This window comes from Leishmania martiniquensis, chromosome 35 (genome assembly GCF_017916325.1).
Source record: "Leishmania martiniquensis isolate LSCM1 chromosome 35, whole genome shotgun sequence".
Lineage (NCBI taxonomy): Eukaryota > Euglenozoa > Kinetoplastea > Trypanosomatida > Trypanosomatidae > Leishmania > Leishmania martiniquensis.
The window spans coordinates 1,785,905-1,809,670 of NC_090170.1; the positions used below are offsets into that span (position 1 = coordinate 1,785,905).

The following is a 23,766-nucleotide window of genomic DNA, read 5'->3' on the forward strand; positions in this document are numbered from 1 at the left end:
CAGACACCAAACAACACCAAGCACCGCACACACATATAGATGCATATAAATATATACATGTATATCGCTCTATGAAGTGGAAACGTTTCGTGGGAACGCTGTGCCGCTTCAGAAGTCCCCTCACCCTCTACCCCCCCTGCGCCTTGGTGACTGCTCCCTCCTCCCCTGTCCAGAGCCCTCGCTTCTCGTTGTCTGATGCGGCGCGCTGCCAACCTTCCGCTCTCTTGCTTTCTTTCTCTTTCTCGCTGTGTGTGTGTGCCTCTTGGCCCCTTCGATTCGGTGCTCAACCCCCTCTACAACTCTCCTTCGCTTTTCCTTCTCTTTCTCATTAAGCGGCACGGACAATCTGTCTTTGTTTTTTCTTTTTTTGCCAGCGTTGTAGAGCAGCGTGGCGCCGAGAATGCTCCGCTGCTACCGCACGCCGCGACTGTTCGGGTCAGCAACGGCGCCGCTGCTGTCCTTGTCCCCTCTGCCGTGCTTTTCGAAAGCCCCAGTCATCACATGTCGGCACTTCCAGAGTGACCCCGCCCCAGTCGGTCTGGCGCCTCCTCAAGATGTGCCCCTTACGTACCTGGACTGCATGGAACGAATGTGGAACAGCAAGTGGTTCGGCACCGTCGACGGAAGCGCAGCCGCAGCCACCAGGGCGTGCGCCGCCTCCACTGACCCTTCCCTGTTCGCGCAGGTGTTTCTCGCATCTCAACAGGCGTTCGGCATTGAGGCGGGCGCGCTCCTGTTTCTCACTGGTGCCCTCACACGCCTCTGCACTCTCTTCCTCTCCCTCTACGGGGAGAGAGCGGTGGAGCGGATGCGGCTAGCTCTGCCGGAGCTGAAGAGACCTCAAGAAGACTTCAATCGTACCTTCTTCAATAGCCTCGCCTCCGCCATGGAAGTGCAGGTCGCAGCTAGCGTGCTCAAGAGTCACCGTCGCGCTGTGTTTCGTAAGTATCGCACGTCCAACCTCAAGTGTATTGCGTCCTTTGGCATGGCGCCAGTGATGATGATGGGACTCTATCAAGTCGCCGCGCTTTGCGACAACGCTGCGCTAGACGTGGGAACCTCCTCCTACCTGTGGTGCAGTGCCCTCACGCTTCCTGATCCTTTTTTTCTGCTCCCGACGCTCACGTGCGCCATCACGCTGCTCAACTTCGAGCTTTCCCTGTCGAACGATATCAAGACAGGCTGGATGCGGAACGTGGTGTGGGGCGCGCGGCTGGGGTGCCTCTGCGTCGTTCCCGTCGTGTCGTCGTTCCGCTCTGGAGTGTGCCTCTACCTGATTGGCATGAATGCAGTAGGCCTGCTGCAGCCGCTGCTCCTGCGCTCTGTCCTCGTTCGGCGATGTCTCGGCTTCCCCTCACCAGAGCACTTGTCCGCCGCGACGCCGCGGGCAATGGTGAAGGTACCTCGGACAGCAGCCAGTGGTCGCACCGCCACACTACGAGAGCGTATTATGGCGGCTTTAGCGCCGGAGGAGGGTGCATCCGCCGCTGGCGTGAGCGCAAGGGCGGGTGACGCGGCGGATGATATACTGAAGGCAAGCATGAACCTTCAGTTTCCTTATTTCAGTCATCTGCTGAACCCGCAAGTCGACGAGCATCACGAAGTGTTTGCGAAAGCGCGAAATAAGCAGTCGAAGCTGGGCCTCATTGCTCGTGCCCGCACCGCATCATCATCTGGCGAACTGCAGGGGCAGCAGCACACCGCATGTGTGCACGCCTCCGCTGCTCCTGGCCATGGTAGCCGCGCTGTACGAGGTGTGAACCCCCTTATGCGGGAAATGCCCCTGCATCGTCAGCCGCTATCTTCTAGCCCCATACCGCCACACGAGAGTGGCCGAGGTGGCGGCAGTGGCGGTGCTGTTGCGCCTGCAGGCGCGGCAGAGGCATCGACACACACACAGAAGCCGAAAGGGTCGACGTTTGCGTCGAGTGGTTGGAAGAGTGCACAGCTGTCGTTTTCGGAGGAGGACTTTCTTCCGTCCTACTCGAGTCGGAGTCCCGCGCGCCCCTCGTCTTCATTGTCGCGGCCGCACAAGTGACGTGGCATCTTACATTTTTTTCTGTTCGCTCGCATAGACGCGAGAGGGCATGCCTCCGCCTCTAACCAAACGAGCATTAAAATGGAACGTCTAAAGCCGGCCAACGGCGGGGGCTTTCTCTCTTGACATTTTGGAGGGCGGCCAAAGGTATAGCGATGCGCGTCGAGATCGCTTCTCTCCCCACCACCACTTCCAATCACCCCTCCCTCCTCGCATGCAGCCCCGGGGGAACTTCGTCTGACGATGCTGAGCTGTCCCCATCCCCCATATGGAAGCCCGCATCGCATACAAGGCACGCGCACGTAGACAGGCGTCATGCCCCACGCGCTATTCCACCACTCCCTCCACACCCTCGCGGTCCGCCTTCGTTTCTTCGGCTGCACGTCTGTGTCGACACCCTTACATCCCTCCTCATCCCCTTCATTCTGCAGCACATTTGTCGGCTTGGCTCGATTTGTGGGTGTATTTGACGCAGCGTCTCCTTGCTGTCCAACCACTGCTTAGTCGCTAGCAAAGGGCAATCGAGAGGTGGGCACGCAGGACTGTGTATCGTACCTGTGCGCCCACGAAGCTCCCGTGTGTGGCCAGGGCCTTCAGTACAATCCCACTGCTGTACGCCAATGCCGCCCTTGCGTTGGACTCCCCCGTCGCGCTTCTACAAAAGTCACCGCATCATTCGCCTGTCGAACCCGGCTCGTCGGTGGCTGTACCACCATCTTCTCTTGGGTGGCATCGGAGCTTTCGGATGTTACCTGACGCTGCGCTACCAATGCGCGGCGTGGGAAGCGGCTAAACGTTCGGAGGATGGAAACTGCCTATGCTCCAGCGACATGGTTGACTTCCTGCGCTACATGCCCTTCAACTACATGTCCAATATCGCTGGCCAGCTCGCGGAGAACGAATCTGTGCCAGCCTGGCTGCACAACTGGTTCGTACAGGCCTTCGTGTACTGGTACGCCATGGACATGTCCGAATCAGAGCAGAAGTCTGACTTCGACACCTTTCAGCAGTTTTACATGCGCGACTGGAGGCCGACAGCGCGACCCGTGGATGCCAAAGCCTCAGTCGTTTCCCCGTGCGACGGTGAAGTGTTGGCCGTGCACACGGACGTGGAGAACACCTCGCTGGTGCAAGTAAAGGGGCTCAGCTACGGCATGCACGCCCTCTTTCAGGTCACCCCTCCACCGTTGAAGACGGAAACACACCGCCGAGTGGCCGTGGTGATTCATATGCGCAACAAGGACTTCCATCACGTCATCGCGCCATTGTCGTTTGTGTGTGAAAAGAGCGTCTACGTGCCTGGCTCCCTGCTGCCGACGACGGCGGCTGGCTATCATTGGATCCCTTCCGTACTCACCATCAACGAACGCCTCGTACTGCAAGGGACGTCTAGCGGCGAGGCAGAGCTCCCGGTTTTCATGGCCCTCGTTGGCAGCACGCTGACTGGACGCATTACTCTCTACACGGACAAGCGCGTACGCACAAACTACCTCGACCCGCCAGCGTACGCGGTGCACTTGCCGTACGCGTCGAGACCACGTCTGGCGCGCGGTGAGCGACTCGCGACGTTCAACTGGGGGTCATCCGTTGTCTTGGTAATCGATGTGCCGAAAAGCTGCACAGCTCTGAAGCGTAAGGGTGATGAAGTCAAGGCGGGTGAGGCTCTCCTCCAGTTCTAACGGTTCTGTTGTCTTGTCGGTCGGATTTTCTTACCTCACCAGTTGTGGGGGTGGGGGTGGGGGTGCGACCGTCTCCCTTCACAGATATGTCCTGTGCGCTGAGCCCTATTGTCGCGTTTGAGCCTCAAACGGAGGTTGTGCGCGGGCGTTTGTCATCGGCTGCAGGTACGAGCAGGGTACACATCGCTGCGGTTTTGACTGCACTCTTCCATCGTAAAGCGCAGCGCAAGTTTTTTTTTTTTTGGAAGCTGCCGCGCGAGTTTGCGTCTGAGAGTGCTGCTCATGCGACGTCGCCTTCCCCACCCTGGTAGATTCCTCTTTGTCTGCAGGGCTGGTCGTCTTCCTCGTCGTCCTTCTTGACTTTCATGAGGACGCGAAGAAGGCATCGTACAATGACTGCAGGGACGACGTGCTGCTCTGAAAGCCTTTCCCCTCTCTCTGTGTCCATCAGGCAGAGCTGCAGTGCACGTGCTCCACTGCAGTTTTGTTTCTGTTCCGCCCTTCTACGCGGAAATTTGCCCCCCGTCAGCTTCATCGCCCTCCCACGTCATGACAGTGTAGAGCTGTACAAAGCGCTGGTGGTTCACCACCGCCCATCCATCGGCACGGCGGCATGGGACCCTCCTCTCTCACTCCCTCCTGCCCTCCCCTCTCCACACTTCTCCTTCCTTCGCCTCCTTGCCCGGGGCTGTGCGTAGTGAAAAGGCGACGCGGGAAAGAAGGCCAGACATATTTCTTGCGTGCCCACAAGTGTGAGGTGCAGCACCCCTGTCTTTGCCCCAGCAGCCACGAGCACGCATGCGGTATGTCACTGGCTGGCTTCGACGATACGCAGAGAGACGATATCGCCCACCTGCAACGCCTCTTGCATAAAAGGGAGTACCACCTGGCTGAGCTGATCAACGAGGTCGTTTTCGCGGAGCAGGAACGTTACAAGGCGGTGCAGGAGGCCCATGGCCTCCGCGAGCTTACCACGCGCCTCGAGGGGGTCATCAATAGGTTGTTGGAGTACAACATCGCCATTCATAGAGAAGTGCTTCTTCCAGTGCTGATTGATTCCATCGGCAACAGCGGCGGCGCACGAAGCGCCGAGGCGTCCCCAGCAGAGGAACCCACAGCTGTGGGGTCTTCGCAAGACTTCCTTGATGACCTCCTTGGCGAACCGCGTCTTTCCAGCGAGACCAAGAGACTGCTTCGAGCAGTGGTGAAAGAGAGACGGAATGGCGAGCGACAACCGAGCGCTCAGAGAAAGCTGCACGGCTACCCTCCCTCTCCGCAGGCGGCGCTTGCGGAGTCGACCCCTGGCAGACCGCCTGTCGGTGCGGAGGTGACAGCGCCCCAAGCCACACGCCGCGCCATCGTTCTCAGCGACTCCCTTCTGCAAAGCCACGAGACACTAGCACAACTGCTGCACACCATTCAGACCCAAACACAGGATCTGCTCTGCCGCTGGAATGAGTTGGGCACCACGGAATCACCAGAAAGGCAGCAGCCCCTTCGCGAGCCCACCCCGCCGCGGCAGAATTCGGCCATTGACGTCGCGTCTTTTCGACTGGAGAATCTGCACCAGCGCAGCTGTCTTATTCGCGAATTAGAGGAGGCGCTGCAAAGCGTCGAGAAGGAGCGAGACGCCTTACAGGTGCAGCTGCGCGAGTGCGACGCGGCTGCCGTAGCTGCTACAACGGTGGCAAGCGCGTCGACGTCGGTTGCTCAATCAAACGAGTCGTGGCTCAAGGAAAAGGCACAGCTCGAAAAAGAGCTCGCCCACGCACAACAGCGCGTGCTGCAAGAGCAGGCGCGGAGTCAGGAGCTGGAAAAACAGGTCTTCCAACTAGAGAGAGTCGCCGCGGCGCCATCGATTACGCCATCTCAGCCGATCTCCTTCGCCTGCACGCAGTGCGAGAGGCTGCGAGACGACATGAAAAAACAAGCGGCAGACCACCATGCTTCAAGGACAGCATGGAAGGCGGAGGAGCAACGCCTGAGGAAGGACATTGCGTCCCTGCAACGTCAAGCGCAAGAGCCCGTCAACGATGCTGCTTTGTCGTCATCGTCTCCGCCTGTGAGCGGATCGTTAGGTGCGCCTCTGCATTGCCTACCAAGGCCAGAAGCCGAACGCAAAGTCGGCCAGCTCGAGGCTGTAGTTGCTACCTTGAAGGCAGACCTGCAAATCATGGAGACGCGCATGGCCATCGCGCAGGATGAGTGGTGCGCGGAACGGCGCCGCATTCTCGCCGCACACGAGCGAGAACGGCAGCGCCTGTGCGAGGAGAAAAATGAATGCCAGTCGATCATAGATAATATGTCTCGTGAGCTGAAGAACCTCTCTCAGATGAGCCCCACCGCACAGCCGGCCATCACAAGCACTGCCGGCTGAGTGCATGCAAGTCGAAAGGCAGCGTTATGGCGTGGCGGAGCGGCTCTTCAGGCGCATGTGCTTATGAGAAAAAGGGCAATGGTGGCATCATTTCCCCTTTGTATGCTGCTTTGTGTATGCGTGTGTGTGCGCGCGCGCTTCCACGTGTCCTCTTGCTGTGTCTGTTGCTGTTGTCGTTTTTTTTTTGCTATTTTTTCCCACACTCTCCACGCGAGGCCGCCGGTGCGATGTCCGTGTAGTGCTCTTTATAGGCTGCCAGACACTCACATACAGACACACACACATACACACTCTCTTGCGCACGTATGTGCACGTCTTTTTTTCATGATTTCTGTCTTTGGCCTTCTTTTCTTTTTTTCTGTTGAAAGAGAGGGAAAGAGAGAGGAGATTGCATCTGCTCAGGCGAACTGATTTTTCTTTTTGTTGCTTCCTTTTGCTGCTGTTGTCTGTTGCTGTTGTGAACGGCGAGTCAGAGAGAGGGAGAGAAAGAGAAAAAACATACATATATATGTACATATGTATCGACAGCATCCAATTACAGAGGTAAAAAGGCGAGCGGACATACGAAGAAGGCTCACGGAGGAGGGGCCTGTCATCTTCGGGTGGCGTCTCGACTGCTGCTTCCCCTCATCGGCACGAGCAGCGCACTACGGTGTGTTTCACGCCGTTTGTCTGACGCGTCCGCGCATAGCGGGAGGGGCCAGGGAGACGATCACGCAAGCGCAACCCCTCCCTCTCCGAGACCTTCCCCACTCGCCCACCCCGCTCTTTCGGTCCACGCTTGGTTTCCTGTCGCTCACCCCCGCCGTTTTCAATTTCCCGATTCCCGTCGATTCATCTTTTTTGATGGTTCTTTTACTCTCCTGAATCACTTCGTCGCTTCCTCGTCTTGCGAGGCCCGCGCACGGTCCGGGGGATCGCACCAAAGCCAGCAAGAGGGAAGAGAGCAAGACACAGACACCAAAGTCGAGAGCGACCTCATCTGACCGAGTTGCTGCGTGTGGGCAGGTGTGCTCCCCTTCGACGCGAGTCTCGTTCGTCGCAGCAGCCTTCCGCACCCCTGCGTTGCTGTCACACTACGCACTCGCTCTCCTCAGCAGAAGGTGCTATGCCTCGTGTGACGCCGAAGCTGCCTTTCAAGGCGTGGCTGCAGCTGCATGTCAAGGCGATTTGTCAAGCGCTTCCGCTTTCTCTTCTTATCGTTGTAGAGACGCGCGACCTTTACTATCGCGCCACCTGGGACGTCACCCCAGTGCCGCCGAGCAAGTTTGAGGTTGGCGATGTTGTTGCGTTGTGCAACCGGTGGTACACTTTACCCACCTGGGGCCACGTCCTCTATAGCTGGCTCTCTAAGGTTCTCTTGAAGTCATGCTGGGACGATGTCGGCATCATTTCATCGGTGAAAAATGGAAACCCTCACCTCCTCTACGTGGACTTCCGCGGCGTGCATGAGCAGCCGCTGGATGCGTTCCTGGAAGAGCGCTGCCCTCGTGGAGCGGCACTGCGGAAGCTGCACCGAGACGAAGGGGTACCCCCGCTCAGCCCTTCGATAGCAAGTCTCTTTCAGGAGGAGGTGGACAAGATCCCCGCCGAGCCATGGTTTCTCTTCGCTGCAAGCATGCGAGGGGGACATGAGCATAAGTACTACGAGTTCTGCGTCGGCATGCATGAACAGAGGTGCAAGATTCGTTCCATGCTGCAGCGGCGGCAGTCTCGGCTGGCGATCGAGGCGCAGCAGACGGCATTGAAAGAGATGGAGGTGATGCGGCAGCATCTGGCCAAGTTTGTGGAGCCGGTGACGCGCTTTCACTTGTACAACGGCTCTCTTGTGGCATCCTTTTTCGCCACATATGGATTGATCGATCGCGAGATACCCTCACCGTCGCGATACGTACCGCAGGACTTTGCCCATACAATCCCTTTCCATGGTGCCACCACGCTCGATGAGCCCACTGTCTTCTTCAAAAGCTGAGTAGCAAAACGTGGTAGCCGCTCCTGCCCGCTGCTGCTGAAATGGCAGCTGCCTTTTACCGCCTTGCAATGCTCTCGTGGGTCGCGCGCCACATTGAAGGCGTCGTCGCAATCCGTCCTCACACACAACTCGTCAAGAAACGCGAAGCTTAGCTGTAGCACCCAGCTCAAGGAAAACGTCCGTCACTCGTCTGGTGCGCATCGTGCGCAAGCACAAGCTGCATGAACGAGAGTCATCGCCAAATGATGATGTCAAGCTCTCCATGCGAGGCTGACCCTCCTGCGCCACTGTCGCTACGTCTCTTTCTCCGATAGCATGCACGAAAAGGACCGTCTCTCCCCCTTCTCTCAGCATCTGTCATCGTATTCGGTCCTCCGCGCTTTGTTGTTTTTTTTCTTGTTTTTTTTTCGCTGTCGCTGGAGCATTCATCATCCCTGCCCTTGACCACAAATGTGGGCGTGGTGCATCTCGCTCTCTCTTTGAACATCTACACTGTTGTGGTTCGCATGTGAATCGCGTGGTGGTGCAACAAAAACGCACACAGAAATACGAGGCGACTGTTCAACCTCTGACAATCCACGACGAACAGATACTGTAAGGTGTGAAAGGTAGCTGTATCCCTTTCGTTTTGTGCGACCGTGCGCGTTAGCGCAGTCACCACGATCAGGCTGTCACAATGGTGGTAACGTCCTCGCCTTCGCCGCTGCTCCTCCTGTCAGGTACCCAACGAAGCGCCTGGACGCGGCGCGTCCGAAAATCAGATGTCTACCCCTCCTCACTGGAGATGATTCAAGCACGGGTCGAGGCCTTGCGCTCTCTATGGGGTGGCGACAGATCGGCCAGCATCATCCCGATTACGCGGGCGACGTGCTCTCCGCTTTACCTGTGCTTGGAGGTGGATGAATCGCTGGCCGTGGAGCATCCAGGGCCGTTTGTAGAGTACGAGCCGTACAGCGCCCCGCTTGGCGAGCGTGACGCCGCTCTCTGTGTCTTTTCTGTTGCCCAACTCCTGTCCCGACTGCACTCGAAAGGTGTAGTGCACGGGCACCTACACGCAGGACTGTTGTGGCGCCACACACGCGACGCTCGGCGCGTTGTGGTCACAGAGTGCGAGCTGCCCATGAGCGCTCTCGTTCCCAATGGACGCGCAGGGAGTGAGGCGCGGCTCGCTGCCGCGCCGGAGATTCTACGCGGAGACCCCTACGCTGCCGCGGCTGATGTGTGGGGACTCGGTGTCCTCCTCCTCCAGCTGCTCATGGGATTGTCGAAGCCGGTCTGCACGGCTGATCTCGCCGACTCGGATCTCCTATCGCCGTTTATCTCAACACTGAGCCCGGGCGCTGTAAGTTTTCTGCTGCCCTGCTTAAAAAGCAGCCCAGAAGCTCGCCCGCTGCTACTTGAGGTGCTGACGCACCCTTTTCTTGCGTCAGTCTTGCAGATAGAAGGCCACCCTGGCAGCGACGACCAGAGCAGCGGCTGTAGCAGCGACGACAGTACCACCAGCCACGTCGAGGAAATGGAGGACAGTGATGCCGACTTCACGTGAGCATCACGAAAGATCTTCTCCTCTCACACATTGTATTGGCCCCATGTGCCGCGTTTTGGCATACCTGACTTTTTTACGCCTGCACAAGAGATGTAATAGGAGAGCACCATGCGCGGGCTGATGTGACGTGCCTCCGACGGGCAAAGGGGAAAGAAGGTGCCCTCGTGGTGCACGCGTTACGCATCTCTGAGGAAGCGAGGCCAACGCGCCGGAGCCAAAGCTTTCTCCACCATCTCCCCCTCCCTCCCCGGGTCTCGCCGCCAGTTGTTCTGTCTTCCTACTCACAGCCCAACGCCGGCACCGGCGCACTCCTCGTTACCGTGGGCGACCCAACCATCATGGCCCCTCTTGGAGACTTCCTGCTGCATATGGGTGTGGGTGTGGAAAGGGAAGGGGAGGGGAGGGGAGAATGTGGACCACGCCATTCTGTGCTGAAGTCGCCGTACATACCTTTTCCGCGCTTGCACGTCTACGCGGCTGCTTCGCGATCGACATGAAGGTGACTGGAAGTCTGGACGGTACTCATGACGCATACCTGTATAAAGGCTTTCGCTTTTCCTTCGCCACACCCCACCCAAAGCAGCAAGAAGGTTTGTACCGCCCTCCTTCATCGCCTCCGCCTCTTACTCCTGCTGGCCCCCGGTCACCTCTCTCAGGAAGCCAAGAGCCCACCGCCTGCCTTCGAGTAGGGCTGCTGGCCCCCGGTGTTGGCAGACAGGCCTGGGCTGGTGCTCTGCCGAAGGGCCTGGCGGTGATGCGGAGCGCACGTTCGGACCTTTGCCTGCGCTGTATGCGGTGAAAGAGCAAGGGACTGAGCGACGCTAGACGGCCTTCCTTGGCCCGTGCCCTCAATCTGGCCTGTCGTGGAACAGAGGCAGTCGGGTGGACGGGCTGTGGCTGCATGCGTGCACTTGCGGACGTTTTCGTAATGGCAGAATGGCGCGCGGAGAACGGCTTCTCCTCCTTTCACATGGCCTACGGAGAGAATAGAAAGAGCCCTTTTGGGGGGACCTTTGGCCGATAGGAGGGGAGGGGGACTCATGCCTTGTGATGCAGCATGAGGGACAGCATCGCTCAACCCCCTTCATCACCTCTCTTTCCCCCCTCCCCCCATCTTTTGCTGCTTCCCCCATCCCGTCTCATCTCTCGATATGATGGCGCGGATGGTGTCACTTTGGATTTCCACTGAGGGAGTTTTATCGTCGGTCATACACACGGAACATGCAGGCGCCGGGAGCGTGGCGTTCGAGACGCCTCGATGAGCGTGACCACACACACACACACGCATATATATATATATATGCGTGTGTGTGTGTGTGTGTGTAATATGCACGCACAAAGTTACTCGGTGCGGAACGTGTATGGCGAATGCCACCAAGGATGTGAGCACGTGAGGGTGTCAACATGAGGGGAGGGTCTCGATCTCCATCCTCTCCAACGTTCGCCTCACGCAGTGGCGCTACATGTCGTGCGCGTTTGGCTCACCCCGCGTCCCCTCTCTCTCTCCCCGCCTCCTCCTGAACGATTCGATGAAATCTGCACATCGTGGCCTACACCGCCACCATGGCTGCTTATTGTACGTGTCTTCTCCTTCTGACGGAGTTTCCTCGGCCAACGACCGCTCATACATGCAGCCTCGACTCATTACTGGCTCTTTCACGTCTCCTGCTGGCACACATACACGCTAAAGGTGCCTTTTCGTTTTTCTGGCGGTCGCGCGCCTTCGTGGAGTTCTTTCATTTAGCTCTCTGCAAGCAAACGTTGACGGAGGCGCGCTGGCACGCATTCGTCAAGTGCTCCAGTGCAAGCCTTTCTTCGACGTATATCGGCCGATCCCCACGCAAGCGCAAGCGCGGCGTCATGGCTGAGGGCGGTGTTGATGGCAGCGACGAGAGCTTCATCTCGTTCGCTTTTGCTGTGACGTCGGTCATCCTCATTGTGCTTTACATCCCGTGGATGATTGGAAAGGCGAGGCGGCTCGTGCTCTACTACCAGTCTACGAAAAAGGAGCAGGCGAGCACGGTGAACCCGTTGGCGGAGATGTGGGACTCCGCAACGTACATTCCGCGTGTGTTGCACGCCGTTGCGCAGGACCCGGTGGCGATCATTGCCGGTACGAAGGTGTGCAGGGCGGAGAAAATCTTCTTCCTCCGCTGCGTGATGCCAAAGTTTCTTAAGTTTGTCATGCGCCCCCGCATCCTCGTGCCGATGCTGTGGGTGGTGCTCTTTTCCTCCACCATGTATGCCTCCCTCACCTTCGACCCGCACGCCATTCTCGGATTGCCCACCTCAGCCTCCACCGCGGAGATCAAGAAGACGTACCGGGCCCTGTCCAAGCGGTACCACCCCGATCACAACAAGACGGAAGGCGCCCGAGAGCTGTACATTCAGGTGCGCCGTGCCTACAAGGCGCTTGTGGATCGAGAGGCATTCGAGGAGGAAGAGATGAAGAATGTTCAGCAGTTTTCCGTTGGCGTGGCGCTCCCGCGTTTTCTGATCTCTCGTGAGCACGACGGGATAGTGCTGTTTGGTCTCCTTGGGCTACTCATCGGTCTCCCCATCTACATCTGGTACACCTTCACGAACGACAAGAAGGTTCCGCGGTTGCTCTGGCACATTCGCTTTGACAAGGAGCGCGTCGAGCACTTCCTGCAGCACTTTGGTATTCCTGTAGACCCGAAGTTCGTTGCGCGGTGCAGCTCACGCCGCATGATTCTGCGTATCCTCGTTGCACTCCACATTGTGCCACCGAACGTGCGTGAGGACGTGGTGAACGCGTTTCCTCCGGTTCCTGATTTTGTACAGCGCTGCATTGAGGCTGAGAAGAACGCGACGCTTTTCCGCAATTTGGGGCTCGATGCCACGGCTGTCGGCGCTTTGCAGTCATACATGGCTCTGAACGGCGTCAAAATCGTGGATGAATTCGAGGCCGCGAACCCGCACATCGGCGAGGAGCCCAAGGCAGACGACTTCCAGCGCATTTCGCCTTCAGCGTTCCGTGCCACCCGCTACCTTTTCCAGCAGCACACCGTTCAGGTGGAACGTGCGCTGGAGGAGCTTCAGGCGGCGATGGGCGGCAACGTGCCCAGTATCAAGAAGTTGATGAACCTGCATGAAGAGCTCTTCGACCTGCTTGACACGGTGTATCTTCGCTCTGAAAAGCCGAACAAGCAGCTCGTTCTAAAGTTGATCGCAATGCCGCAGCGGGTATCAGACATCATCGATGCCATAGAGCCCGAGCTGCAGCTTGCCTACCACCGCTATTACAAGAGCTACATGAATCAGATTCAGCAGCAGCGCCGCGCCGCACGGGGTGGGGGTGCGCACCAACGTTAAAGGCACTTCTCATCGACCTGGGGCCGCACATCACGGCCATATGGCATTCGTTTAGTTTTTTCGCTCGCTTCATCATCTATACCCGATGATGCTAGAGAGGAAGACAGCGGGAGGGGCACACACCTCGGTCCGCGGCGGCATCTCGGAGGTCCAGCACACCCCCACGCTCTGTGCGGGTGAGCCGAGCCGCCCTGCCTCTACCCCCTGCCGCATGCACCACCGCTGCCCGTGGTGGCGGAGTGTCAAGCCCCCACGGCGCGTGGGCAGCTGCAGCGCGGTGCCGCTTGCTGGTATCAGCGGCCCGGTCCTTTGGGGTGGCGCGTAGGGGCGGGCAGCGACGGTGTGCAGGCCTGTGCGGTCCGCGTGGATGGGCAGCGCGCCAGCCAGCTGTCAGGCAGCCCACTGCTCGTGAGGGGGCGAGCTGCGTAGCGGGCAGAGTTTCGTGGAGGGGGGGAGGCCGTGCTACGAAGCACCGGGTCGCGGCCTTGCCCTGGCGCCGTGCTTGGGGCTGCCTCGCAGCAGGATACGGTCGGGCAGTCTGCGGCCGGCCGAGGGCAGGGCGACCTGGTGCTCAATGGCAGAAGTGAGCGTATTGGGGACCGGGAAGACGAACGCGCTGAGCAGACGGCGCGCTTGGGTGCTCACCACGCGCGAGAAAAGAAGGAAGAAGTCGGGTCACTGCGAGGCGAGGGGATGTGGCGAAGACATGTTCGCCAGTGTTCGCAGAGACGTCTCTGTGTGCTCATGTGCATCTGTAGATGGCGGTGTTCGATTTCTATCTGGCCTTTATTATCGGCTTCTGGCAGTAATGATGCGTTCCGTGTGCACCCTCAAGGTACGCGGGGAAGGGAAGAGTGGAAAAGGAACGTTCGACCATCTGTTTATCATACTGTGGCCTTGCCGTCGCTGCGTTGTCGTCGCTCCTGGCGAATGCCTCTGTCGTTCAGGGAAGAGCGGAGGCAGAGGGTTGGTGAACGCGCATGCACTACCAACACAAAGAGCGCAGCTCTGTGGAGGAGCACCGTGGAGGGGGGCGTGCCGCTGCTCGGCAAGTCGTATCAAGAAAAGGATGTGTACCGGAAGAAGCATCTGGTCGCCTGCGTCATGAGAAATGGCACGCCCCTTTCTCTGTTGTTTCTTCGCCGATTCTACGGCGCATCGGCCTCCGCGCATCTCTGGACATTTTCTCTGGCCACGGATGCTCTTCATCTTTTCTTATTTCTTTGTCCGTCACCGTCGACCAACCCTCCCCAACACACGCACACACACACACACGCGCACCCTCACCTTCCCCAATATGTAGAGCATTCTCTCTCTCGATTATCACGCGCAACAGCGATGGCCAAGTTAGAGCAACGTAAGCTTCAAAAGCCGCGAGGAGAGCCAAAGCACAAACTGGACCCTCTCAAGGCGACGACAAGTACCAAGCAGAGGTGGGAGAAGAAGATGAAGGAGAAGGCGCGCGTTCAGCGCGTGCGCACCCTGTCACAGCAGCTCAAGGATGAAATAAACGCGGAGCAGAAACGTGCGGCCGAGGCGCGCAAGGCAAATCTGCAGCGCAAGGTCGACAACGAAAAGAAGAGTATGGTCGTGCAGCAGATCAAGAACGAAAAGGCGATTCGCAAGCTGAGCCCAAAGCACCGCCGCGCCGCGCGCATCTTCATGCTGCATGAGCTCAATTAAAAACGACAGTGCCCACACGGCCTGTGCAAGCCTGTCTTCGTTTCTTCGCGTACATGCCTGATTGTTGAGTGGGGGCAACTCGTCAATGCGGCGTGGCTTTTTTGCTCCATTGGTGCGCCTGCGCAAACCATCCCTGCCCAGCAGGGGATATGACGTGTAGGCGGATAGTGCTGAGGGCCACATGAAAAGGAACCGAAGGCACAGGTACCCGCTTAATCTTGTGAACGGCATGAGTCGACCTTGCTCCTACCGTGCGTGGAAGGAAGAGGCCTTCGCTGGGCATCGCGTGGAGCGCTAAGAGAAGCTTTCGAAGGTGTATATATATATATATACCCCCAACTATATGTAACGCTGCTGTTCGTTAGCTTTTGTCTGTTGCTTCGCGTGAGGAATGGCAAGAACCTAAAGGGGTGGAAGTCACTCAGGCACACAGCCACCTCGGCAGCACGACGCCGCAACTCTAGTCCACTTCGTCGAGCGTGAGTCTCTGGAATCCTTCGCCTCCACCGCACCTCATAGGATGTCCACACAGTCTCTCGAGCACACGCTGTCCTGTCCTCTCCCTAGTCCCCTACCCCTTGCTCCCTCTGGCGCTTCGCCGCCGTTGTCCACTCTTCCTTCCCCTTCCTCACACCGTCACACTCGCACGAAAAGTCTCTTTTCTTTCGCTGCACTCTCTGCCCCTCTCTTATTGCCCGCAGTAGACCGGTACCCTCCCTCAGAGAGAGTGAGTGTGTGACGGTGTGGACGGGTGAGTGGGTGGTATTATTGTGCGCTCGCTAAAGGCTCGGTGTTCCTGCGGCTCGTGAAGTGGCGGGTAGCGTCGCCGCAGGTGCACGGCAGACGTGCAACACCGCTGTTAAGTGTTCGCGTGTCTTTTTGCTGGCCATTCGTCCGTAATTTCTCTGAGGAGGCCGCAGCTGGTCTTACGTGCAGGTTCGTGGACAATTCTATTCGAGGCGTCCGAATGTGCCACACAACTCCCCCCCGTCCTCCTCCCTCTCGCCATTGCTGCATGCATGCTCTTCTCCATTGTCCTTTTCCATTGTGGAAATCGGTGGCTCTTCTCCTCCCCATTTTGTTTGAGTCGCCTCTTTCGCCCATTACCTCTCATCATCCAACAGGACACTCACCACAGGCACAGTAGAGGAAGGCGCACGTAGTCTAGCGCCGCTCGTGGGACAGAAACGCGCATCTGCAGCTACTCTTTCCCGTGATTCTTTTGTCGTGTGCTTGCGGCTCAGGCACCTCTTGAAGTCTGGTGACGGCCCAGCGCTGCTTTCTTCGCTCGCCGGCTTTTGTGCGTGATTTGTTTTCACTTATAGAGGAGCTCTCGAGGTCCGTAGCAGCCCATATAGGCACACCCATTATTAGCCTCACGTCTCTCCCCCGGCCAGAGGCACAGAGTCTCCTCTCGTTGTGTTGGCGGTGGCTGTTTTTTTTCTCTACTCTGCTAATTAGATCGTTACGCCACTCGCACACGAGGCGCGGACATCTTCGGACACCCAATTTGTGCGTACTCGCGCGCGCATCCTTTTTTACGCACACAGTGCACGCATAGGCGCATCTTATGGATACCCAGTGCTGCACTCCGCCGTCCATCGGCGGCACTGAGGATCTCTTAGCTTCGTGCCGGCATCAGCTGTTCATGCACGAGGAGAGCGAGCACGAGGTGGGGAACGCAGCGCTGGCGACCAGCGTGACCATGCGACCATCCGACAGCTTTCCGCGCCTCTCTCAGTCGTCCTCGTCTGAGGGCACGCGGCCAAGCGACCCGCTCGACGCCAACGTGGAGCTGCCTTCACCCACGCGCCCGCCATGCTCTCCACGGCGCGCGTTTCAGCCTATCCCGATCAACCTCCCTGGCGACAGCTGCGTCGGCCGAACCGCCTTTCAGGGGTGCTCGTTCGAGGCGACTGCAAGCGAGGGCATGGCGAGCACACCCTGGAGGCCCACGGCCATATCAGCGCAACACCACGCCGCACATGCAAATATGGCGCATCTGCAGACACCGGAAGTGCAGCGCACTAACTGCTCCATGGCGACCCCCAGCGTGATAGGGCATCTTCTCTACACACCGCAGATAGCGCCAGCGTGCCAGGAGTGGCGAGCCAGCTTGGATGCCGAGCTGGACAACGTGAACAGGCGCTGGGCACCCGACCAGCTCCCATCCCTCACAATGCTCATCGACAACGCCCTCTACGTTGGGGGTTTCCCAGATGCACAGACAGTGCCGCAGCTGCACGCGCTGGGTATTCGCCATATAGTCAACTGCTGCGTACAGGACGTTCGCACAGCCCCCGAGGTGGCTGCGAGCTTCAACATGCACCACTTGGAGTCATTCGACGCGGAAGAGTACTTGATTCTCCACCGTGACTACGACACGTTTGCCAGGCTGGTCTCCACCATTCTGGAAAATGGGGAAAGGGTGTTCGTGCACTGCATCGCCGGTGTGAATCGCAGCGTGGTGCTGTGCGCGGCATACCTCATGGATCGTCTCTCGCTGACCCCAGTAGAAGCGGTTCGTGTGTTCCGTACCAACGGTCGCATGCGCATCTTGGACAACAGAAGCTTTCGTCATCAGCTCGTTGATCATTACCTGCAAAACGTGGAGCCACACAACGCGAGACGAGGGCTGTCGTAAGCGAATGAAAACGTTCACTGCGCATGCCGCTCTCCGCCGTCAGGGCCCGTCTCTAGCCCCCCCCGCCCGCTCTGATTGAGAATCGTTTGTGTCGAGGTCCTGTTGTTCAATCTGCGACTATCCCTCCATGGCAGGAGCAAAAAAAAAGAGACGCTCTTCAGCTCAGTCTCACACGCACGCGGAGACGGTCGCGCGTTTACATTCCCACACACTGAGAGGGCAAGCGCACCCCTGTGATGCGCGCGCCGAGACGCTGTGTTGGGCTCATTGCTTCTGCTTCCTCTACAGCATCGTTGTTCTCCGTTGATGCGGGCGGCTTCCTCCTTCTTTCCCGACTACACTACTCTCTCTCCGTGTGTGTGTGTGTGTGCAGAGGAGGAGGGCGGGGGGAGGGCAGCTGGTAAATGGGCGACCCGTCGGCTTCCCTCGACGCCAACTGGCCCGGTACGCCGGCCTTCGCAGGATACTCATAAGGGGGAGGGAATCGAAGACAACGAGAGAAAAAAATCGAGAGAAAAAATCGAGAGAAAGAAAATCAGAGGTTCAAATGCTCTGTGTGTGTGTGTGTGTCAGTACGGAGGTTGTATGTTGGTGCCGTTCCTCCTCCCCCCACCCTTTTTTTCCTTTCAAGCGTCAGATGAGCTTACCCATCGATGCCCGCAAAGGGCGGTGTGTGCACCTGCGTCCGTGCCCAGACGTCTTCTCTGTTTCCTTTTTTTACTACGTATTTCCCCTGTCATTATGCACTCACCCGTCACACGTTTCTGTTCACAGAGCGCATACGCACGGAAACACGCGTACATCGACACCTTCATTGAGTCACGTCGGTCGTCCGATGCTGTGGCTGTTGTTTGGTATTGACCATGGTCTTGGTGTACATTTCTCCGTATTTCACGCCCGGCTGTCACCTTTCGTGCCCCTCTTACTCGCTGGCGGTTGCCGCCCCGTTCAGCAGAAAGCAGATCATCGAAGTCGGCTGATTCCCCACTTTGACATGCGCGCCCTCCTCGTCGACGCCCACAACTCTTTGCTTCAGATTTGTAGGTGTGCGGGCTGCATCTGCATGCTGCGCGATGCGCTTGCCTTTGTCGACAGGAAGTCAGAACTCGGGCGGAGCAAGACGACGACGACGCCTCTCCCAGGCTCTCCTTCCGCTCTCTCAACAGTCGCCCCTCTTTCGCCCCTGCTGCGGCTATCGGCGGAGTCTCTTCCTTGTGCAGTGCTGCTATGCCCATACAAGGAAAGAAGACGGTCTGACTGAGCGAACGGCAGTGGTCGCACATCAGAGAATATCTGTCCCTTCCCCCCCTCCGCTTCTCTGCGCGCCCTCTATCGAGTTCCCTCCTCTGTCTCGACCCTCACTGCCTCTCCTCCTCTGCGCTCCCACCAGCTAGTAGAAAGCACAAGAAGAGGGGCTCATTGTGGTGTTTCTCTTCGTCGCACCGATGCGCCCAAGCAGCTTGACTGGACGCTGCTGCCGCGTCGACCCCTTCACCTTCCTCGTGCCAGGCGACGACGACCACCATCGTAGTGTTGGATTCTCGCCGGCTGAGCCGATGACCCTGCGCCGGATCGCAAACGAGGTGGCCGGCATTTCCATCGAAGAACTGCATGCGGTAAACGAGGAGCCGCTGGTGAGCATGCCAGCCGACGCTGTTCTCGAGCCCGGCACAAGGGTGAGGTTGCCTGTAGTCTTGGACTATCCGGGCAGCCCCTTCGGAATGGCGTTGCACCTCGGCACTGCCGAAGCGCAGCTGCAGAACTGTGAGGCGCTCCTCGACTCCCTTGTGAGCTCGTGGGAGCGTGAGTTCGGCTCTCATAGTTTGGAGTGCCTTCCTCCGCGTAAGGTCTGCTCGCAGACGGAGGCAGTATTGGCCAAGGTGCATGAGGAGGCGATTCGGCAGCTGCCCAAGGTCGCGGCGGGTCTTCAGCGCTTCGGGAACAGAGAGGCAAAGCTGCCACTTCTCGTCGAAGTCGGGGCGGTCAAGGAAGCGGAAAGCGCCATTGAAGAGTCGTTCCAGCGAGCCGTTGCGGGTCTCGAGGGCTTCAATCAAGAAAACGAAGCCTGCAGAAGAGCGGGAGCGGGACCGGTACCCTTGTGCTCCAACGACCTCACCCCGGCTTCTCTGCACACAAAGCGCGACGAGGGCGAGGACTTCTGTGTCATGCACACGCACCGGTGGGAGTTCGCGGTGCATAGTGTGCGCTCGAAGGAACCGCGTGAGGTTTGGGCGGTGCTCTCCTGCCAGCCGCTTGTGGCACTGCTCGACGCGATCGACTGTCCGACAGCGCGTGACCCGCTCATCACCTCACGAAACGCCTTCCTCTTCATCCACGGTGTCTTCTACATCGACGACCGGCATCGCTCGCAGGAGAACTTTGCCGACCTCAGTGAAGTTATTCGGAAGAACGACCCCTTGCAAGATGCATCCAGCTTCCACGCTCTCGAGCACCAGGGCTTTGCCCGATGCCCAGTGAAGAGCGCTGCAGAAACCACCTTCAAAGACCTCAAGATGAAGATGGGCGAGTCCTGCCTGCTTCGACACTGCGGAGGTTGCGACCACTACTTCTTCCTGTCGCATGCCCGAAGTCTAAGAGGCTACCCGCGCAAAGAGCGAAACGAGTTCCCGCACCGTGTCGCCAAGGTCCGAGACCAGGCAAGGCGGTGCCTCCTCTGCCGCCTGTTTCCCGCGACAGTCGCCCTCTATGAGGATCCGCTTTCGCCTGAGAGTCCGGCGTTTTACTGTGCGGTGTGCTTTGATCTCCTGCACAGCGGCGACACACCCGAGGAAGCGGCGGAGTACCAGAGACGCGAGGCGAAGGACTTTGGTGAAGTTTACTTCAAGGTGATGTAGCCCTCCCCTTCCCCTTCGCATCGAGCGTGCGCGCGTTCCCTCAGTTTGGCAGCTTTTACCGCCTTTGCCGTTCACAGCAGCACCGCCAGGCACTGGTCGTGGCGTGCCCGTGAAGCGTATCTCGAACAGCTTTATACCCACACGCGACCCGAAAACTCGAGATGGCTTTTGCCTCCCTCCTCCATTGGCGTCATCGCCGGTAGAGGGGAGGAGGGAGGGAGGGGGAGCTGGCTGCGGTCGCACGCACTCGACGGTGCCGCGTATCCTCCCCCCTCTCCACGAGCGCCACCACCGTCTCCCCCGGTCCTTCGTGCTCATTTCCTTTCCCTCGTCCTCCTCCTCTTTCCGCCACCGCCACCACCACCACCCCTCTATTCCTCCCATCCGCTGATTTCGATTTGTTTTTTTTTTCGCATCTCCTCTGCTGTTTCCCCTGCATTCGGAGCCACAGTTCCCTCGTCTCTATACTCGACACAGACTTTCGCGCAAGCGCGCGCGCACCGCTCCCCGAGCCTCTCCCCCTTCGCCTCTTCATCTGCCTGCCTCACATCATTTGGGAGGGGGGGCGCTTCGGAAAGAGTCACGCTGGAATTAGACGTCTTCCTCGGCATTCTCATCGTTGCAGAGTCCTTCTCCCTGAGGCTCTCCCTCTCGAGCAAAAGAAGCTTAGCGACGGCCGTGAGCCCATTGCGCTGGGGGGAGTCCTGAAAGGTGGCGGCGCTTGAGGTGTGTGTGGACTGCGCTGGCGTGTGTTGCTTCCGTTCGCAGTGGGCTCTCATTTCATGTGCGGTTGCCTTTTCTGTCAAGCGTTCATCACGATCTGTACTGTATCATGTTCTCTGTCTCGGAGCACCGGCTGCCATGCGACGCCCTGTACTCCCGCATTAGCGCGAGTGGCACCAAGCCACTCGTGGGCTTCGGCGGACGTGACGCCTCTATCCACGTCTACCCGTTCATGGGGTACGCGCGGACTGCCTGGCTGCAGGGGCTGTCTGAGTCCGTCACAGCCCTCGCCTTTGACCCGGACCAGACGTCCGTGGTGGGCGGAAGCGACGCCGGCAAGCTACAAATGTGGGACCTCGGCTCGGAGGAGGTGGTGCGTGTCTTCACACGCGGTCACGCCTCCACCGTGACTGGCATTGATGTCTTCCGCAGCGGGCAGTTTTTCGCCACCGTTTCAACGGATAGAATACTGCGCATCTGGGACGTGCGAAAGTCATCTGGTCGGCAATCCTACAAGGATGCGGCCGCCCCATTATGCGCCGTGCAGTTTTCTCCAAATGGGCGGTGGGTGGCCACCGGGTGTGCGCGCGGCACCGTACGGCTCTACGACCTCGTTGCTGGCAAGATTGTCCACAAGTTCGAACTGCACTCTGGCGCCATTACGAGTCTCCACTTTCACCCGGACTTGTACTACTTAGTGGTGGGCAGCGGTGACGGTACCGTGTCGGTGTGGGATCTGGACTCCTTTGAGACACGGTTCCACAGCAGCAGCCAGCGCACACCAATCGATGCCGTCCGCTTCAGCGGCACGCGCCTCCTCGCAACATCGGATCACAACCTGCGTATTTTTGATATGTCAAACCTTAGCGACCACACGGCCGTGTCGCTGGAGGCGCCGTGGATTATGATGGGTGATGTAGCCTACGCAGCCGCCACGGACGAGGCCTGGTTCGTGGAGACGGCGGGATCGACGGCAATGAAGTGCAAGTTGTCCCTGCGTGACACCCACAGGCCCGCACAGGAGACGGCGTGCGCGGCAGCGGCGCCACCGGCATCTGCGCCAGCGCCTACCTCGCCCTCCCATCGAGTCTGGGCGGCGACACTGAACAACAGCAATCCGATCTTCGCGGACGCTCGGAAGAAGTCGGTAAACGGGTCTCAGTCCAGCCTGATGGACTCGCCGGCGAGAGTCACGGAGAACAGCGCCGCCGAAAAGGTGCCACGCGCGGAAATGTCGGCACCGTCAGCCGAGACCCTGCCGCGCCCAGCAGGGAGTTTCGGCGGGCCATCTTTCCCACCGACGTTGGCCCCGCCGTCGACTACAGGCGAGTCAGAGCTGCAGATGCTGCAGCAGCTCAGTAGCCAGCATGAGACCGTCTCCGCCACGCTGCAGCGGCGGCTCAACACGCTGCGCGTCGTGCGCGCCCTCTGGACGCAGAGCCAGCCCAAGGCATTGGTGCATGTGAAGCGGCTCTACGATGACGGACACGAGTTCGGCCCCCTTTTCGACCTTCTCACTGCGCTGCAGCAGCACCGCGTGAAGGAAAAGATGCTCACCGAGTCCATCGCTAGTGTAGTAGACCTAGTCGAAATCGCCCTCACGACGGACTACGAACCACTCATCTTGTTAGGGCTACGCACACTTCGAAGCGTCGCGACCACGTTTCGCGCAAGGATGGAGGAAGCGCAGCGACGGACGCGTGCGTCGCAGAGCACAGGTCACAACGATCCTCTTGGTTGGAGCCAGCATCAACACGTCATGGAGAAGCTTCGGAATTGTTGCCCAATCGTCTTTGCGTTAGCGGAGCGCTGCGACAGCGTCGGGGAGGAGGCTAGTGCAGTACTGCCAGACATGCCGCCGCCGCCGCGCAGTCAGTAGACGTCTCCTACAAGCTGTTCTAGGCGGGGAGTGTCATAAAGCCCAAGATCACGTAGTGGCGTTGTCACCGCTACCGACAGTCCGCCTCCGAGCCGCTGCTGATCGCTTGCTCCTGCTCAGTTTGGTGTGCCTACGCACGCTCTTTCGTTTTGTTTTTCTTCCTCTCTTCTTCTCCTCCTGCCCAGTGCGTTCGCGCGCTTTCCTGCGGAAGGAAGGGATCAGCTGCTGCTCGACAATGTATCTCCCGGTTCTTTGGCTCACTGTGTCGCGCCCTAGGGAATAGTACGTGCTGGGATGTGCTGACCTACTGCCGACTCTCCGTTCCGTGCGGCTGTTCTTCTCCTTCATCGCTCTGCCACTGAAGCGCTGCATTGTTTCGTCCGTGTGTGCGTCTTTCTGCGTCGGTGCAGTCTCCGGCGTTCAATGCATCGCTCTCGCTCGCTCTCTCGTTTCGTTTTCGTTGTGCTCTTACATGTCTCAGTCGGTGCGCGCACGTGGATGTGGGTGGTGTTCTCCCGTGCGTATTTCGTGTGTTTTGTGGTTTCGTGCTGATGCGTCTCGCTCCAGATCACGACCCATTTCCTTTTCTCCTCGTGTATTGGTTAGAATGCACACCCCGCACAGGCACACAAACACACACAGGGCGTGCGTGCCTCTTTATCCCACCCTCCTCCCTGCACTCGAGCGGTGCCATGACGTCCCCATCCACCACCACCACCACCCCGTGGCTCCCCTCACCTCCGCGCGGATTCGGAGGTCGCCTTGGCAGACACCGAAGCGAAAGGGAAGATGACGGTCGCTTTGTGACTCTCTCGCAGCGCGGGAGGCGGTGCATTCGGCCCTCCGTCCCCTTTCTTGCTCCCGGGCAAAATGGGGAGAGAGGGCGAGAGATCCTCACCTCTTCCTGAGCGGCGCCCCCACGTACCCACCTGACGCGGAGCAGGGAGAGCGAAGGAAGGGTGATGCAGGGACGAATGCAAAGCTGGGCACGGTCATTTTCACGAGGTGTTAGGACAATCTATTCTACTTGCCAC

General features: G+C 58.7%; 10 protein-coding genes across 10 annotated transcripts; all 10 read left to right on the top strand.

Moving 5' to 3' along the window:
• Positions 1-400: 400 nt before the first annotated feature.
• On the top strand, positions 401-2,038 carry LSCM1_01222 (uncharacterized protein; the record flags this gene model as incomplete). The annotated part of the gene is made up of 1 exon (XM_067318845.1): positions 401-2,038. One exon carries the CDS (start codon positions 401-403, stop codon positions 2,036-2,038), a length of 1,638 nt encoding a protein of 545 aa, XP_067174950.1.
• Positions 2,039-2,658: 620 nt separating this feature from the next.
• LSCM1_01223 (uncharacterized protein) lies at positions 2,659-3,717 on the top strand (the record flags this gene model as incomplete). The annotated part of the gene is made up of 1 exon (XM_067318846.1): positions 2,659-3,717. One exon carries the CDS (start codon positions 2,659-2,661, stop codon positions 3,715-3,717), a length of 1,059 nt encoding a protein of 352 aa, XP_067174951.1.
• An 805-nt stretch (positions 3,718-4,522) lies between these two features.
• Positions 4,523-6,094, top strand: LSCM1_01224 (uncharacterized protein; the record flags this gene model as incomplete). Its single annotated transcript, XM_067318847.1, has 1 exon — positions 4,523-6,094. The coding sequence occupies one exon, from the start codon at positions 4,523-4,525 to the stop codon at positions 6,092-6,094; it is 1,572 nt and encodes a 523-aa protein (XP_067174952.1).
• Positions 6,095-7,202: 1,108 nt separating this feature from the next.
• LSCM1_01225 (uncharacterized protein) lies at positions 7,203-8,066 on the top strand (the record flags this gene model as incomplete). The annotated part of the gene is made up of 1 exon (XM_067318848.1): positions 7,203-8,066. One exon carries the CDS (start codon positions 7,203-7,205, stop codon positions 8,064-8,066), a length of 864 nt encoding a protein of 287 aa, XP_067174953.1.
• A 676-nt stretch (positions 8,067-8,742) lies between these two features.
• LSCM1_01226 (uncharacterized protein) lies at positions 8,743-9,612 on the top strand (the record flags this gene model as incomplete). The annotated part of the gene is made up of 1 exon (XM_067318849.1): positions 8,743-9,612. The coding sequence occupies one exon, from the start codon at positions 8,743-8,745 to the stop codon at positions 9,610-9,612; it is 870 nt and encodes a 289-aa protein (XP_067174954.1).
• A 1,860-nt stretch (positions 9,613-11,472) lies between these two features.
• Positions 11,473-12,948, top strand: LSCM1_01227 (uncharacterized protein; the record flags this gene model as incomplete). Its single annotated transcript, XM_067318850.1, has 1 exon — positions 11,473-12,948. One exon carries the CDS (start codon positions 11,473-11,475, stop codon positions 12,946-12,948), a length of 1,476 nt encoding a protein of 491 aa, XP_067174955.1.
• A 1,338-nt stretch (positions 12,949-14,286) lies between these two features.
• On the top strand, positions 14,287-14,631 carry LSCM1_01228 (uncharacterized protein; the record flags this gene model as incomplete). The annotated part of the gene is made up of 1 exon (XM_067318851.1): positions 14,287-14,631. One exon carries the CDS (start codon positions 14,287-14,289, stop codon positions 14,629-14,631), a length of 345 nt encoding a protein of 114 aa, XP_067174956.1.
• A 1,570-nt stretch (positions 14,632-16,201) lies between these two features.
• Positions 16,202-17,275, top strand: LSCM1_01229 (uncharacterized protein; the record flags this gene model as incomplete). The annotated part of the gene is made up of 1 exon (XM_067318852.1): positions 16,202-17,275. The coding sequence occupies one exon, from the start codon at positions 16,202-16,204 to the stop codon at positions 17,273-17,275; it is 1,074 nt and encodes a 357-aa protein (XP_067174957.1).
• A 1,445-nt stretch (positions 17,276-18,720) lies between these two features.
• On the top strand, positions 18,721-20,130 carry LSCM1_01230 (uncharacterized protein; the record flags this gene model as incomplete). Its single annotated transcript, XM_067318853.1, has 1 exon — positions 18,721-20,130. One exon carries the CDS (start codon positions 18,721-18,723, stop codon positions 20,128-20,130), a length of 1,410 nt encoding a protein of 469 aa, XP_067174958.1.
• Positions 20,131-20,962: 832 nt separating this feature from the next.
• Positions 20,963-22,732, top strand: LSCM1_01231 (uncharacterized protein; the record flags this gene model as incomplete). The annotated part of the gene is made up of 1 exon (XM_067318854.1): positions 20,963-22,732. One exon carries the CDS (start codon positions 20,963-20,965, stop codon positions 22,730-22,732), a length of 1,770 nt encoding a protein of 589 aa, XP_067174959.1.
• Positions 22,733-23,766: the final 1,034 nt, after the last annotated feature.